Source organism: Canis lupus, chromosome 1 (genome assembly GCF_003254725.2).
Source record: "Canis lupus dingo isolate Sandy chromosome 1, ASM325472v2, whole genome shotgun sequence".
Lineage (NCBI taxonomy): Eukaryota > Metazoa > Chordata > Mammalia > Carnivora > Canidae > Canis > Canis lupus.
In genome coordinates, this window is record NC_064243.1 from 35,545,224 (window position 1) to 35,563,747 (window position 18,524).

Consider the following 18,524-nt stretch of genomic DNA (forward strand, 5'->3'; position numbering starts at 1 on the left):
CTGGAGATCCCTGGGTGCACTATGTTTTACTCGTTAATTGTGACCTTATTTTTTATCATCTTTTATATCTCTTCAGTGCTTAGGACTGTGCTTTACATAGTCCGATGATAGACTCTACTAATGTTGATGGCCAACAAATATTATTAAAGCATCTATAGTGTGTTAGATGCTAAGCTCCACGGTGAACAATATCAGCTAAAATCTTTGTCCATGCTTAATACCTTATCACCTAAACTTCAAGTTAACCTAGTAGGAAGATACAAGTTATAAGAGAAGATCAAATCCTAAATTCCATATGAAATGTACACTGTGTTCTTTTGAACTCAGTTTTAGAAAAATTTCTTCCAAGGCTATACTTTTTTTTTTCCTTTTTTGCAAGATGGGATGAAGTAGGTAAGGATAAAGGAAAGGATCTTCACATAAGGAATATAGTCAATAATATTGTAATAATCCCTTTGGTCACAGATGGTAGTAACTAGATGCATCGTGGGGATCACAGAGATCAGGGATTGCTTTGTAATGTGTAAACCTATCAAATCACCATGATGTACACCTGAAGCTAGTAAGACACTATATGTCAATTTCACTTTAATAAAAAGTGATGAGGGGATCCCTGGGTGGCTCGTGGTTTAGCGCCTGCCTTTGGCCCAGGGCGTGATCCTAGAGCCAGAATCAAGTCCCACATTGGGCTCCCTGCATGGGGCCTGCTTCTCCCTCTGCCTGTATCTCTGACTGCCTCTCTCTGTGTCTCTCATGAATGAATAAATAAAATATTTTTTTTTTTAAAAAGAATCCCATAGATTAAAATAAAAAATAATAATAATAAAAAGCGATGGGATTTATTTTATTTTTTATTTTTTTAAAGATTTTTAAAGATTTTATTTATTCATTAGAGAGACAGCATACAGTGGATAGGGGAGGGGCAGAAGGAGAGGGAGAGAGAATTTCAAGCAGACTCCCTGCTGAGTCATTGCAGGGCCCTCATGATCCTGAGGTCATGACCTGAGTCAAAAACCAAGAGTCCATCGCTTAACCAACCGAGCCACCTAGGAGCCCTGATGAAATATAGTTTATATTTCACTATTAAAGTTTAAACAAAAATATAATTAAAGAAATTCTCTTTCAAGAGGTTGGGATGATTAAAAATGCTGTGTAAAAAAAAATAAAAAATAATAATAAATAAAAATGCTGTGTAGGGGGCTTAGATAACAAATGAATACAGTGGGAGGGAATGGGGGTGCATGGAGGAAGAAAGAGGGAGAAGCCTAGGTGGACCCAGATGACAGCTACAGAGAAGAAAAGAGAGACATGTTCCAGAGTCTGTCACTCTTTATTCTAACCAATGGGCTGCTTCTTCCCCACAGGCTGTAAGAGCCATAAAGGCTGTGACCCTGTTTGCCTTGGTACATATGCAATAAACATTCATTAAATGAATAGCTAGTAATAAAGGTTCTGAATATATATATATATATATATATATATATATATATAATCACACATTATATATATCACACATATAATATATATATATATTTTTTTAATTTTTTATTTATTTATGATAGTCACACAGAGAGAGAGAGAGGCAGAGACATAGGCAGAGGGAGAAGCAGGCTCCATGCACCAGGAGCCCGATGTGGGATTCAATCCCGGGTCTCCAGGATCACGCCTTGGGCCAAAGGCAGGCGCTAAACCGCTGCGCCACCCAGGGATCCCTATAATATATATTGTATATATAATCACACATATTATATTGCACACATAATTTGATGCTTTTTTCACACATTATATTTTTGAGATCTGCCCTGATTGAGAGATATAGATATGCTGTTTTTAATGCTACATGATGGGAATATACCACGATTTATGTATCTATTCCCTAATTAAGGACACTTAGACTGTTTCCAGCATTTCACTATTTCAAACAGTGGAATATCCTCACATATGTCCCCTCAGGTGTGGGCAACATGTCCTACTCAGGGCAAAAATGTGTGTTATGTGTTTGAAAAGGTATTATGTAAGTGTACAGTTCTCATGTTCAGAACATTTACTACCTGCACACACACAGCATATGTACAGATAGAACTTTATCAAGGTGTAATTCACATACCATACAATTCAGTCACTTACAGTGTACAACTTAGGGACCCTTGGGTGGTGCAGTCAATTGGGCCTCTGATTCTTGGTTTTGGCTGAGGTCATGATCTCAGGGTCATGGGATCAAGCCCTGTGTCAGGCTCTGAGCTCAGCAAAGAGTCTGCTAAAGTTTCTCTCTCTCTTTCCCTCTGTCCATTCCTGCGCTTGCTCTCCTCCCCATCTCTCTAAAATAAATAAATAGATCTTAAAAAATTAAAATGTACAATTCAATAGTTTTGACGTTAATAATTTTTTAAATTATAGTAAAACACCTATAACTTTTAATAATTTTTAAAATAATTTTTAAGTATACAGTTCAATGGCATTAATTACATTCACAGTATAGTGCAGCCACCAGCACTATGTTTTCCAAAACTGTTTCATTGCTCTAAACAAAAATTCTGTAATTCTCAAGCAATAACTCACTTTTGTGCCCCTCCACAACCTCTGGTAATCACTAATCAACTTTTAGTCTCCATGAATTTACGTAGTCTAGATACCTTGAATAAATGGAATCATACAATATTTGTCTTTTTGTGTCTTGCTTATTTCATTTAATGTAATGTCTTCAAGATTCATTTATGTTGCAGTATGTACGATAACTTTGTTACTTTTTATGGTTGAATAATTTTCCATTGTATGTGTTATATACCATAGTTTGTCTAATTCATTCATCTGTTGATGGACACTTAGATTGTTTTTACCTTTTGGCTATTCTGACAATGATGCATCGAAATTGGTGTATAAATATCTATTCAAGTTCTTGCTTTCAATTCTTATAGGTATATAACCAGAAATGGAATTGCTGGATCTTATGTAATTATGTTTAGCTTTTGAGGAATTGCCAAATCTTTTCATGGGTATATATTTTTAAAACACTAAATACTTCAAGATAGTGATGTATGTTTGAGCTAATGAATTTACTGGGAGAACACTCACAGAAGTTATTATTTGGTGGTAGGGATGGCATGCACATATGGAGAAAGGAAAAACTAGGTTAGGAGTGGTCAAAGGAAAGTCTTATCTGCAACGCTTCTTTTTACTTTTTAGAAGGGCTACATATATGTACATTATTTGCAGAATTATCCTAAAAATCATTAAGAGGAAAGAACATTTGATACAATATCAACAGTTGTTAATTTGAGGTAGAAGGAATATCCATGTTATTCTTTGTACCTTTCTTATTTTTCTAATTAGAAAAAGCCAAATTTTTCTAAAAAGTACCTATCACTTGATCCTCATATGGAAATTGATGAAGGAGAGAGGACTGTGATATTATCCTCACTGTAAAAGCAGAATTCTGAAATGGAGAGTGATGGACCAGAAGCAGAGACTCGGGCTCTGAGCTGCTAGTCGGGAGACTTGGTGAGGAGAGGGGGCTGAGGAGGTGGGCATCCTAACCTCTTTGATGCTGTGTACCACAACCCCTCCAGGTACCTACTTAAAATTTTCCTCTTTCTTCACAGTATGATGACATTTCTGTTTTGAAAACTGCTACTTTTGTAGGGAGTGTGGAGAAAAAAAAGAATAAGGTTCATTAAAGCAGGAGGATAGCATGATAAGAGGAAAGGCTGGGGGACAAGATAACAACTCAGAACTGTGGCTAGGAAATGAGGGGAGGGGAGAAGAGGAGGGATTCTGAGGTCATGCAGATCAAAGAGATAGAGGTTCAAAGGGCCATTTGTAGCAGACCATTTGTGCCATGTGAGAGATGAGATGGAGTCTTCTTGCGTGTCCTGGTGTCCTACCAGCACCCCCTCGCCCCTTCCCAGTTTTCACTATTTCTGTCCTAAGTGACTGGAGCGGGCAGTTATGTGTGATGTGAGTACTGCAGGTAAGGAAAATGAAGGATGGGGAGCCTGAAGGAAATGTGGGATGTGAGATTAAAAGCCAGTTAAATTAAGAACAAATGATCATCCCTCTGAAGTAGAACAACTGTTAGGTGTAAGATCATTCACTACTGATTTCTTGTAGGTATACATCTTCCAGAGCTAATAAAATTAGTGAACAAAAATATCCAAATTCCTCAATAACACTGTTTTTTTTTTAATGCCCTTGCCCTGAAAAATAACCTTAATAGCTTTGTCACTAATTTGTTCAATCTAAGTCTCTTTTCTTTCTAATATCTTAAATTGCTAGTCTCAGAGAGATGAAAAGAATCCGAGCTGAGAACAAAGAACGCTTCACTCACAAAGGTGAGGGAATTACAATCGAAGAGGAAAGGGAAGTTGTCTGTGGTTATGGGCTCCACCTACACATTGCCACCAGATTAATTTCCCCCAAGCTCAAAGTTGAATACATTTTTCTATTCAAATTTCTTTCCTTGCCAAAAGCAGTATCCCCCAAAGGTATTTCTCAAAATCATCTTGATAAGTGTTTCTTGAGAAAAGAAACTACAAGATCAAGTAAGTTTAGGAAGTGATGAGTTAAGAAAAATTTCTTACTCCAGAATTTTAAAAAACTAACCTGAAGCATGAACTCCAAACCATAGGGGCATTTTTGAAACTTATATGACCAAGATATTCCTCTCTTTTTATTCCCCCCTCCCCAACCCCAATCTATACCTTTTCATGGAATCAGAATTCTGTGAAACAGTTTTGGAAACTTTGACCCAACCTCTAAGAGCCTGGATGCTGGAAATCAGATCTGAGTGTAAATTCCTGCCTTAACACTTACCAGCTGAGTGGTACTAGGCAAACAATAGAAGTTTTCCTATCTCTGTTTGCTTACTGGTAGAATGGGATAATAACCTTCCCAGGGTTGGTGTGAAGACTAATTGAGATAATTTATGAAAGTTTTTGGCATGTAATGAGTGCTCAGTAAATAGTAGCTGTTATCTCATTGTTATTCTAGGCTTTGAACCTTAACTTGCTTTTCCAGCCTTATGAAAAAAACAAGAGCCAGTGAGTAGGGACTCTTATAACGCACCATAAGTTAATGAAAGTAATGGAAAGGTTTTAAATGGGAAGGAGTGGTTTGAATTCTAACCCCCCTGGGACAGCTGGTATTATCTCCAGAGGCTCATTCTGCTTTGCCATTGTCTTAACACATATACATCCTACTTATCACTCAAGGTCCCTCCTTATCACTTGAGCCCTTTCTCAACAATGTCCTCATTCACTCCCTCACTGGCAGTTTGCAATAATCTCTTCTTGTAAATTTTATAGCCTTTTTTCTCTGTCTTTCGTTAGCACTTACCACTTGCTTTTACGAATCAAGTTATTTATGTGCTGCTGTATTTATTTCCCTAAGTGTATATATTTCCCTTTTAAGGGCAGGGCCATGGGACGCCTGGGTGGCTCAGCGGTTAAGCATCTGCCTTCAGCTCAGGGTGTGATCCTGGAGTCTTGGGGTCGAGTCCCACATCAGGCTCCCTGCATGAAGCCTGCCTCTGCCTCTGCCTCTCTCTCTGTGTCTCTCATGAATAAATAAAATCTTAAAAAAAAAAAAAGAAAATAAGGGCAGGGCCACATCTTGTCCCATGTTTGTAAGTATAATACAGGGATTTGTAGTATTCACTATGTATTTATTAAATTAAAAACATGCTATCTCTTTATGGTTCACTGAGTAGCTTTCTAATTACAACATCAGTGTCAATAAATATAGAAAAAGTTGATTTTCTCCAATTAGCAGAAATCCACAGGTTTGGAGCTCTTTCCAAAAGTCTTTTCTATCAGAGCATCATCTGCTGCCCTCCTGTGTTTGATACGAATATTATTTTATACCAGAACAAAAAAAAAAATAACTGGCTCAATTAAATTTATTTCAGCTGCACTTTGTTTACTTTCAGATCTTTGAATCAATTTTTCCCATACAAATTAGTTTTCCTTTTCCCATTAAAATTATATTTATTTATTTATTTATTTTTCTTTAAAAAATTATCTTTAATACATTTCAAGCTACATTTTTTACTTAGAGTTATATAGTATATAAGAACTTTTCATACTGGTCTGATACTCTTTCAGTACACTACTTAATTTGTTAATTTTCATTTTTTTATGAGACAATAACTAATTTCAAAATATCCTAATATGACCTTTATGTATTAGACTTGCTTGGGTAACAGTATATATAAGACTGTACTTTGGGATCCCTGGGTGGCACAGCGGTTTGGCGCCTGCCTTTGGCCCAGGGCGCAATCCTGGAGGCCCAGGATCGAATCCCACATCGGGCTCCCGGTGCATGGAGCCTGCTTCTCCCTCTGCCTGTGTCTCTGCCTCTCTCTCTCTCTCTCTCTGTGACTATCATAAATAAATAAAAATTAAAAAAAAAAAAGACTGTACTTTGGAGCTAGAAAGGCCCATTTCAAATCCTGGCTTAACCACATAGTAATTGTATAACCTGGGGCAAATTACTTGTCTGAAATTTTTCATCTGTAAAACAAATACCTCCCCAAAGATCACATAAAACCCTTTGTGCACTATAAAAGCTATCGATATGTTAGCTATTCTTACTATTTAGGAGGCATGTTTTCAAATATATTTTTTCTTTGGTATTACCTATTTTGAGTAAGTTGAAGACTGCATAAGGATATGAATTAGAATGACCCAGTATATTATCAGGATTAAGTTCTGTCTTTCCATATTCAACACTCAATATTTATTGAACACTTGTGATGTGCCAGGCACTATTCTAAACACTTGGGCTTGTGCAACCTAACAATATAAATCCTAGCCACCTCATGAAGTCTTTCTCTAAGTTACTAACTTCCCTTTAAATTCTTGCAGGTCTCATTGTCTACATTACTTATTTGATTCTTTATACAAGCTACCCCATACTAGGTATCCAGTCCCTTCCTGTCTATCCCAGGGTAGGTTGTCATCTCTCTTGGTCTACTGCTACAGCCTCTAGTTAGAGATGGGGGCCCAGTCTCATGCCACTTTGTATGCCTTTAAGTTTTTTAAGGATGGAGATTTACAGCTTGAATCTCTCCTACTCATTAACATTAAGGGAGGAGAAGGCATTAGTGTTAATATTTTCACTTAATGGTTAACAATAACAGTCTGTTCTGTTACACCACCTCAGTCTATTCTCAACATAGCAGCCAGAGGGATCCTCTGAAACTGGTCAGTTGTTTACCTTGAAGTGACATCCTTTTCTTTCTTTCAAGATGTTATTTATTTATTCATGAGAGACACAGAGATAGGGAGAGACACAGGCAGAGGGAGAAGCAGGCTACCCCCAGGGAGCCTAATGCAGGACTTGATCCCAGGACCCCAGCACACCCTGAGCCAAAGACAGACTCAACCGCTGAGCCACCCAGGCATCCTTGATATACATTTCCGTTCATTATTTTTATCAAATGCCTACCAAATACTCAAGTCTAAATAACCATAGTTTAATCTACCATCTATCAGTATTTTTCAAGCAAAGATGATGGGAAAGGAATTTCAGGAAATCTGTGAAGTTAACATTATTTTCATAATACTAAGATTTGCCATTCTTAGCTGCTTCAGCATTTGTACAGATGATAGAAAAGCAACGGAGAGTAAACAAGCACTTAGCATGAATCAAGGTAGTGGCACCAAAAAGTACTAGCAGTCTTTGTATTTTCCACTGCCATGTACTCTCAATGAAAACAAACAAAACCAAAAAGTCAACTCAGTTTCACTTAAAAATGTTCTTTATGCAGTAGAAAGTAGTAATTTTATGAAATCCTAGCTCTTGAGGGGACATCTTTTTAAATATTTCATGTGACAAAATTGGTAGTAAGCATAAAGCATTTCTGCTGCTGCCAAAGTACGATGGTTTTAAGGAAAAGCACTTATTATTTCGGTTGCAAACTGAACCAGCTTTTTTTTTTTTTTTTTTTTTAAGCCTCAAGGAATACCATTTTTTACTTGAACGATTGACAAACTATAGTTACTTGGAAATGGGTATTTGGAAGACATTTCCTTGAAAATGAACCAAGTGGGCCTGTCACTTCAAGGAAAACAAAAGACAGTATTTGCCACTGGCCGACCTAATTGAAGCTATCAAGACCAACTTAAAATTGTGGAAAACTTATACCATCGCTCTCAGTTTTTCAGCTTCCCAATACTGTAAGACTTCTCTGATGAGATCAGTAGTAATATGAATGAATGTAATCTCTTGATATGTATAATGAGATGTGTCAACATTGTAAGGTCTCTATCACTGTGAGCCAATACTTTCCAAATGAAGGATGTATGAGGTTACAAAATCATGTATGGGTAAAGGATTCTTTCTAAGTTCAAGATAGAGGAATGAATTCTAATGTAACAGAATGAAAAGTTCATTGATCAGAGTTCATGTTATAACTTAAGAAATTACTTAAGAAATAACTTAAGAAATTACTACTTGGGAGTTTTGCTAGAGAATTAACAATTATCCACAATTACTTGAAAAGGTTATTAGAATATTTCTCCCTTACCACATATTTTTGTGGACTTTTCAGACTTCAACCAAAACTTCGTATCACAATAGTTCAAATACAGAAGCAGACAGGAGAGTCCAGCTCTTTTCTGTTAAACCTGACATTGAAGACATTTGCAAAACTGTTTTTTTTTTTTTTTAATTCTTCTCACTGAATTGCTTTTGGAAAAAGTTATTTTTCATAAAGTGTGTTTGCTAACATGTAATGGTTTTATTGTTATCTACACGAATTACTAAATATTTTACAATTTTGTTTTAATTTCCAATTTGATGAATATCAACAGCTAGAACCCTCATTAACAGACTCTGTGGTATTCAAGAATTTTTAAGAACGTAATGAAGTCCCAAGGCCAAAAGGTTTGAGAATTACTGATCTAAAATATGTCAGCTCACATTACTTAAAACCATTAGTCCCAATGGCTCCTCATTCCCCTCAGGATAAAGTCACAAGTTCTTGCACTGGCCTAGCAGGCTCTACTCTTACCTGTTCCTCCTCCATCACCCATCCCTCTACTCCTCCCCTTGCTCACTCCCTCCAGCCACATTTGCCTCTTTGATGTTCCTCCAAAAAGCCAGATAATTTCAGTATTACCACCATTGCACTAGCAGTTCCCTCTGCCTGGAAAGCAATTCCCTGTTTTCTGTGTGACTATTTCCCTCCCTTCCTTAGTCTTGCTCAAGTGTAACCATCTCTATAGTCTAACATAAGCATCTTGTTTGAAAGTGCAAACGTACTGCTACTCCCATCCTGCACAACACCTAATAAACTTGTTTATGCCTACAATTTGTGTGCCCCCCCAAGTATAACATAAGCTCCAAAAGCGAGGCAAAATGCCCACCACATAGAACTGACTCAACAAGTATTTGTTGAATGCCGAATGAATGAAAGAACTCGTCTGACAGCCTGTCGTTTTTCAGGATGTGTCCAGAATCCCAAGAGAAAGAGACGATGCAACTTACATAGAGGAGTGGGCAATGCTAGTAAAGATTTTTCTGAATGCAAGAACATGAAAGAGGGATACAGTGATCATAAACCTTAATCCTCAGTCCTGAAGGCATTATGGGCCTGAAAAAAGCTCTTGGGAGAAGTCTGGGTTGGGGAATATTATAAAGATCGTGCAAGGCGGATTTAACTGTATGCCAATGAACGCTGGCCCTGTGCTCAACTCCTCCACCCACCCATCTCCCGCCTCTTCGGTCTCCCAAGAAACTAAAGTCCCCAAAGCCCTCCTTGGACCCCCTTCCACTGAAACGCAAGTGGTCCACACCAAGTGATTGAAAAACTTCTAGACTTTATGGAAAAAGAAACGACAATCAACTAGCCAAAAAAGAGCCTCCAAATCCCGTCTGATCCCAGTTCCTTCCCCCCTCTCTTGCTGGTTTAGGACCTCTCCACCGTCTCAGTTCTCACGGGTCCTGACAGTCTCCCAACGCTGTTCCTAAGGGTCCACAGGAAAGCAGGTCAGGCGGGACGGCCTCAGCTAAGCACTTGTGCACGAGGAAGGCGCGAGAAACAGGAGCAATGGAGAACCGGTCCACTTCGGGGCAGGAACACGCGGGAGAAACGGCAAACGGGAGGAACTCGGGACACGCTCCCGCGTGGCAGTGACGAGACGGGGGTGTCAGTTCTCCTCCGGCTTGTCGGCTGGCGGTCCGCAAGGCTGCAGCATCTTCTCCATCAAGTTGAAGCGGACTCGCGCTTTGCTCTCATTCTCCGCAATGGCGAAGTAGTTGAGAAGGTCGAAGTGGCCCATGTAGGAGCAGTAGGAGTCGCGGTGCTGGTTTACCAGCCACTCCCACTTGGTGGTGTCGGCGTGGCCCGTGCCGATGTACTTGGACTGCAGGTGCTCCAGCTGGCTGTGGATAGTGTAGCGGTCAGTCATCTCGCCGCTTTCCCTTCGCGCCCAGGTCAGACGCCGCAGAGGAGAAGCTGCTCTAGATTTCCACGCGGGAGAGAGCCCACGACACGGCACCTCCCGGCCGGCTCAGTCGCAGGAGAATGACGTCACAGCCACGGAGCCGCGAGGACTCGCGGTCCTAGCGCTCAGAGGAGGAAGCGGAAGTGTATTCCGTCAGGGAATTGGAGTTGCCTAGGCGACGCTACCAGTCGGCCGCCCACCCCCCGCCCCCGCCATGGAGAGCTCCGCCCCCTCCGTAGAGCGTTGCATCATGGTTCATTCAGTGGCCCTTGCTCTAGCGCGGAGCGTTGCATGCCGGGAGCTGCGGTCGCCGAGGGTTCGTGCGCGCCCGCCTCCCTGGGCGGTCGTCGCGGTTTAAGAGCCCGCCGGCGCCTGGTGGAGCGTCGTGTCGGGGCGGCGGGGAGCATCCCTGGGCGGCTGGGAGCTGCGAAGAAATGGGGAGCTGCCACAGGCCGCCGTGAGAGTAACCTCGGTGTAACTTTGGTTTCGGAGCGAATGTGGCGGCGTGGCGGGCCCCGTCACGGCCCGGGGTGGGTCACCCTGAGAATCGGTCGACGCGACTGCGGCTCCCAGCTGTGCGTCTTCCTTCAGCGCTGGCGGGGCCGCCGTTTCCCGCCCGGTGCCCGAGGACCCTACGGGCGCCGACACGTTCGGGCTCCCACACCGAGCCCCGCCCACCCCGCCCCCCCCGCCCCCCCCCCGCCCCCCGGCGCTCCAGCTGCTTCATTTGATGTCCTGCCTCCAGCTGCTCGCCCCACCCTACGCACCCCAGCCTGTGTGTCTCAGCATTCCGTGCCGCTCGCCTCTCCAGTTCTTTGTACTAGATGTTCCCTCCGCTTGGAATGCTTTTGTTCCCTTGGCAAACAACTTCTCTCTTTAAGTCAGCTCAAAAGCATCTCCTTGAAATCGGCTTTGGCCACACCAGACAGACGTAAAGTCTCCTGTACATCGCTTCATTATGATCGCCTTATAGCCTACGTTTTGGGTTCTTTTTTTTTTTTTTTTTCTGAGAACTCCCTCGTGTGAATTCAAACTACTTGGGGGAAAGTAGCGTATACTTTTTTGATGCCATCATTTATCATAGCTTCTTTTGTGGCATCTTTTTTGTGATAACCACACTTGCGATACTTGGCCTGGTAGAGCTCGCATTCTCAAAAAACGTTTGATGAATGGATGAACAACTGTGGCAGCAAATAGAAGGGACTCTTTAGTGGGAGAAAGATGACTTTAAAATAGTTCTGTTCTGCAGTTAGGTACAGATGAGTAAGTCTAGAGATCTAATGTACACACAGCATGATGATTGAAGTTAATCCTGTATTGAATATTAGAAATTTGCCAAGAGAGTGGATTTCAGGACGTGTTGATTAGCTCAACTGTAGCGATCATTTCATTATGCATATCCATTAAATCATGTTGCAAACCTAAAACATAAGCAATTTTTATTTTCTAAAAAAAAAAAAATATTTAAAGGAAAGAAAATGACAAAAAGCATTCTTTATGGGAACAAATGCCTGTACCAAAAATGGAAAAATAAAAGTCTTATTCTTTGGTTTAAACCATGTTATATAACATTTCATTCCTAAAATGTGGAGACTGTTATAAGATATACCTGAGGATTCACTGTCCAGATATATCAGAGCTTACCATTTTGCCATTGCTTCCAACTTGGTTATATTTGTTTTGGTTTTGGTTTTCAAAGACATAAAATATAAAAAATGAAGTTCTCTGTGTTCCCCTCCATAATCTATTTACTTCAAGAAACCAGCTTGAATTTAAAGGTCACCATTTCCCAGTCTGGTTGGGGTTTTTTGTTTTTGCTGTTGATTGCTGAAAGTTTGTGTATCTAAGGGGTTATTTGAAGTTTAACATAAATGATACCCTGTGGGTATTTTTCCCTCATCAGAATCCATGTTAATATACGCGGTTTTAGTTCATTTTTCCTGTTGTGTACACGTTGTTGAATTAATATACCATAATGTGTCCATTAACTCAATGATAGACATTTAATTTTACATATTTGCATAAGAAACAATGCTGCAATAAATATTCTTGTATATATATTCTTATATACATGAAGAAGTTTCTCTAGGGCATATATATGGGTAAAAAATTGTTGAGACATAGGGATGAGTATCTTCAAGCTTTGCTAGTTATTGCCAAATTGCTCTCCAAACTGCTTATACTAATTGGCTTTCCCAGCAAGAGAATGAGAATTCCTTTTGATCCACATCCTTCCCAAAACTTGATATTTAAAAAATATCAGATATTTAAAATATCTCAAAATATCCTCAGATATTTAAAAAATTTATTCAGATTCAGTGGGTGGAATGGAATTTCACTGTGTCTATAATTTGCAATCCCCTGCTTACTAGGAAGACATGCTTTTTATGAGTTTATTGGTCTGTTATATTTCTGATTTGTCAATTGCATATTCATACTTTGACAATTTTTTAAATTGCAATGTTTGTCTTTTTCTTACTAATTTTTTAGGAGATCATTATATATTCAGAATACCAGACCTGCTAGTTATATGCAATGAAAGTATTTTTTTTTCCAAGTCTTCTTTATGGTATCTTGTACAGAAGTTAAGTTTAAAGTAGTGAAATGTATCAGCCTTCCTTTATGTTTCATGCTTTTTTGTCATTGGATTAAAAAATGAAATTAAGGGACACCTGGATGGGTGGCCCAGTGGTTGAGCATCTGCCTTTGGCTCAGGGCATGATCCCAGGATCCTAAGATAAAGTCCCTGCATCAAGTTATCTGCGGGGAGCCTGCTTCTCTCCCTGCCTATGTCTCTGCCTCCCTCTGTCTCTCATGAATAAATAAATAAAATCTTTTTTAAAAACCCAGAATTAAGCAAAACTCTTTTTACCCTTGGGCTATAAAAAATAATTTCCTTTATTTCATTCTAAAAGTTTTTAAATTTTGATTTTTAATTTAATCTACCTGGAAGTTTTTCTTTTGATTTGCTTGGCTTCAGGGATCTAATTTTCAAACATTTTCCTACATGGCTAACTAGTTCCCAGTGATAAGGATCATTCATTAAATAATACAAACTTTCCCTACTAATCTTTAATGCTTCTCTTATATATGTGTTTCTGGGCATTCTGTTCCATTAGTCTCTTTGTCTATATGCACATTGGTAACACAAGATGTTAGTTATTGTGGGGTTTTTAAAATTTTTTAAAAGATGTTAATTATTATATCTTTATAATAAATCTTGATGTCCGGACAGGTTGAAAGTCGTACAATTTCCTTTTTAGAAATGTCTTAACAATTCTTGATCCTTTGCTTGATCCTTTCCACGTGAATTTAGAGTTGTCAGTAAAATCCTCATGGAAATTGTGATTGCATAGTCAAAGCCAGGGAAATTAATATTATTTCCATATCAGTAAGAATGATTCTAAGGATATGAGAGAATTCCTCAAATTCAAAGGGCCCTTAGAACTAGATAGAAAGTACATTTACATATAGTAATTAGGAGCTAAGGTGTATTAGTTTGCTGGGGCTGCCCAAACAAAGTACCACAGACTGTGTACCTTAAACAATAGAAATTATTCCCTCATAGGTCTGGAGGCTAGAAGTCAGAGATCAAAGTGATGGCAGTGTTGGTTTCATTCTGAGGCTTCCCTCCATGATTTGCTGATGGCCATCTTCCCTCTGTGTTCCTCTGTATGGCTGTGTCTTAATCTCTTCTTATAAGAAGGCCAATCATATTGGATTAAGGTCCACTCATGTGGCCTAATTTTACCTAAAGGCCCTCCATTCAAATTCAGGCACATTGAGTTACTGGGAGTTAGGACTTCATCGTGAATTTTGGGGGGACACAATTCAGTCAGTGGTAATGGTTTTATACAGTAATGAGGACTATATAAGAAAATGTATCTTTTTACATATTTATAAATTTAATTAATTAGATTTGTGAACACAGTTTAACCACATAAGAGAACTTTATTTATTAAGTCAGACAATTGTAATACTTACAAGGAAAATGCAACATATTACATTAATAAGTGTGGTTTAAAATGTTGAGTAAAAATTTGGAGTGAGGGGATCCCTGGGTGGCGCAGCGGTTTAGCGCCTGCCTTTGGCCCAGGGCGTGATCCTGGAGACCCGGGATCGAATCCCATGTCGGGCTCCCGGTGCATGGAGCCTGCTTCTCCCTCTGCCTGTGTCTCTGCCTCTCTCTCTCTCTCTCACTGTGTGCCTATCATAAATAAAAAATAAAAAAAATTAAAAAAAAAATTTGGAGTGAAACTAAATTTTATCCAAACGCCTTGTAAGAGTGTGAAATTTTGCTAGGTTTATGGATAGTTTAGGATTTTTTAACTGAAGTTACAAGCTTAAGGAAAAAAGGCAGTTTTTTCATATAACTTTAATACACTTATAAATTAACTTCTAAAATCTAAACAGATCTCTGAATGGTATTTTGTGCATTTCCCCGAGTGAACCTCAAAGTCATCAAAAAAGTTTCATTTAATAAGACCAGCTTGCAAATAACATAAAAACCCTACTTCTGGGGATCCCTGGGTGGCTCAGCGGTTTGGTGCCTGCCTTAGGCCCGGGGCGTGATGCTGGAGACCCGGGATTGAGTCCCGCGTTGGGCTCCCTGCATGGAGCCTGTTTCTCCCTCTGCCTCTCTGTTGCTCTGTGTCTCTCATTGATAAATAAATAAAATCTTTAAAAAAAAAAAAAACCTGCTTCAATTTTAATTTTAATTATATTGGTTTAAGAGATTTATTTGGAGAGAATTGTCATTTTTTTAAAGATTTTATTTATTTATTTATTTATTTATTTATTTATTTATTTATTCATTTATTTATTTATGAGAGAAACAGAAAAAGAGGTAGAGACATAGGCAGAGGGAGAAGCAAGCTCCCTGTGGGGAGCCTGGTGTGGTACTTGATCCCAGGACCCCAGGATCATGACCTGAGCCAAAGGCAGATGCTCAATCACTGAGCCAACCATGTGTCCTGGGGAGAATTGTCATCTTAACTATTTTGAGTTTTCTCACCTATACACATAGGAAACATTACAATTTATTTAAGTCTACTATTTCGAATTTAAATAAAACTGTATAATTTTTTCGGTAAAGATCTGTCACATCTTTGGTTAGATTTATTCTGGAATATCTTCCATTTTTTAAAGATATTTCTTGTGAGTCTTATATTGTGACCTACTAAGGAATAACACAACTTCTTACACTTATTGCCAATAAAGCATTTTGGTCTGTAACCAGAGATCTTAGAGAAACATGGGAAGACATACCAGGAGAGCTTCTACTATTCCTGACTCAAGATACTACTTCATGTCAATCCTGCCTGTTAGGTCTCTTCTATGTAACCATCAAATACTATCTTACAATTTGTCATTTGAGTAAGAAAAATATGCAAGAAAAGATGCCATTGGAAAAATATAGAATTAAAAACATAAAAGGAAAAGAAAAAACATTTTTGAGCAGAAAATTATATTTTGTCTTGTTTATTTTTTAAGTGTGGAAATGCAAGGTAACATTTTCTCTTTTCATTATTCTTGGTCTTGTGCTAATGGCTTCATTTGAGATTTATTTAAGGTCATTTAATATTTTGTCTTTTTTTTTTTTTTTTTTTAGTAGGCTTCATGCCCAGTGTGGAGCCCAATGTAGGGCTTGAACTCAAAACACTGATATCAAGACCTGAGCTGAGATAAAGAGTAGGATGCTTAACAGACTGAGCCACCCAGGCGCCCCAAAACTCATTTAATATTTTGAACAGTCAAGGTGTCCTTTAAAAACAAAAGAAGTATACAAAGGAATGCAGTTTCTAACATCTGTCCTACCCCCATCCTCAGTAAGTAACCATGGCTACATGTATCTTGTTTATCTTTCCAGAGACTTTTTTAGGATTGTATATATAGGCAAACACAAATATATATGATATTTTATTCCTTTTAAAATGTGGATAGTAGGGGCAGCCTGGTTGGCTCAGTGGTTTAGTGCTACCTTTGGCCCAGGGCGTGATCCTGGAGACCCAGGATTGAGTCCCACATCGGGCTCCCCGCATGGAGCCTGCTTCTCTCTCTCTGCCTGTGTCTCTGCCTCTCTCTCTCTCTCTCTCTCTCTCGGTGTGTGTGTGTGTCTCTCATGAATAAATAAATAAAATCTTAAAAAAAAAGAAAATGTAGATAGTAGCAAAGTCCTCAAATGAATTGTTTGTTTTTTGTTGTATTTTCTTTGACATATCATGGAGATCATCCCAGATGAGTACATGAAGAGCTTCCTTATTCTCTTTTTTTTTTTTTGGTCTTGTTTTATAGCTGTATAATAATTCCTTGCATGGATGTATTGTACTCTAAGTAACCACTCTCTAACATTTTGTTATTGCAGAAAAATATGAACTTCAAATTGACATGAACTAAAGTCACATTTCCTTTAGTGAAAAACTATTTCAGGTACCATTTTTGGTCTGTAAGCCAGTCTTAATATATAAGGATTTTCAACATTCGCGGGTGTTGATACCATGTTTCACACTAGAGGTCGCCAAAACAGTATTTAACGCCAACAAATAGCCGGGTAGTTGAGAACTTTTTACAACGAGGCACCTGGAGTTTCTCAATTACAGTAAGCAGGAACTGTACCCGTGACGGAGATGCTGAAGACAAACTTTGGTCTGCTATATTTTTAAGGACACTAGGCTCTGCTAATTTAGAAGGAAAACAAGCAATCCTTCCCTTCTCATCATGCAAATTTTGCGTTGGGGTTTTATATATAGTTGGATTAAACAGTGATATGGAATTTAAATGATACAGGATTTAGGGAATTTTTTAAAAGAAGTTTGTTAGACATAATCTTATTTACCTGTGATTAAAAGTGTCTTTAGCTTTTCTTTCCTGGATATACCAGGTTTCATATATCTGAGTAGATCTAAAACTTGATTTTTGAAGGGTTTTGCCTCTAATTGAGCATATGTTTCAAAAGGATAAATATTCTGTATCTTTTTTATGATTACTCAGGTAATCATAAAATATGATTGCCACGGGTATGCGTTCTATAACTCTTCATTTGAGATTTAGTAGACTGTCCCTCTCTATTCTTAAGTGATTACATTAAAACACAGGCTGGTGCAATTTTTGAACAAAAATTTCTCTGGAGAAATTTCACAAAGGAACTTTGAAGTATTTATAGAAGTTACATTCATTGCAGTGATATGAAATCTTGCAGCACTACGATTAACGACTGACATATCATAGGTACTAAATTAATATTTATTGAATAAATGAATGAATGAATGTTTATGAAAATATTTTGAGTGACGGCAAAGGACTGGAAATAGCTTTACTGCCAACAATAAAGGAATAATTACATAAATTTTGGTGTTATCTGTGTACATATTACATATCTTACTTGAATGTAAGTTACTTTGAAATATCTGACTTTTTAAAAAAGATTTTATTTATTTATTCATGAGAGACACAGAGAGAGAGAGAGAGAGAGGCAGAGACGCAGGCAGAGAGAGAAGCAGGCTCCATGCGGGGAGCCCGATGTGGGACTGGATCCCGGGTCTCCAGGATCAGGCCCTGGGCCAAAAGCAGTGCCAAACCACTGAGCCACCCAGGCTGCCCAGAAATATCTTACTTTTGTTCTGTGTTATAATAGCATAATGATTTACCCATTGCTGGCACTCTATAAATATGTGTTGAATTAGAATATTGTTCTCATGCTGGATTAGTCAGGGAGATACCCAAAATCTCAAAGCATCCCCCAGGAGTTGGGACCAGCCACCATAAAGTTGCCACCATTCTTTACCCTAAGTTTAAAAGATATGGATTGGAGGGGAACAATTTTTTTTTCTATGAAGTTAATGATAGAAAAAAAGAACTATGATAAAGCTTTATAAAATTGTGAATATATGAAAATTTAACTGTTAGAGAGTTGCTTCAATGAATTATTCAAAAGGATTGTGAGGAACAGTTTTTCATAGCAGAGCCAGGTCCTTGAACATCAGGACTCACAAATTAGAATGCGGAATCTGAGAACAAGAATTGTAATGAATGGGACTGACCTTTGTGCGACATTTCACGTACCCAGTTAAACATGTGGTT

At 38.7% G+C, this 18,524-nt stretch overlaps 1 protein-coding gene across 1 annotated transcript; it reads right to left on the reverse strand.

Moving 5' to 3' along the window:
• Positions 1-9,798: 9,798 nt before the first annotated feature.
• On the reverse strand, positions 9,799-10,671 carry SF3B5 (splicing factor 3b subunit 5). Its single transcript, XM_025422478.3, has one exon. The coding sequence runs from the start codon at positions 10,407-10,409 to the stop codon at positions 10,149-10,151; it is 261 nt and encodes an 86-aa protein (XP_025278263.1). The 5' UTR covers positions 10,410-10,671; the 3' UTR covers positions 9,799-10,148.
• Between the last annotated feature and the right edge of the window lie 7,853 nt (positions 10,672-18,524).

Bases quoted from the DNA above. Each gene is read 5' to 3' on its own strand.
- SF3B5 (XM_025422478.3), bottom strand. From the start codon at position 10,409: ATGACTGACCGCTACACTATCCACAGCCAGCTGGAGCACCTGCAGTCC.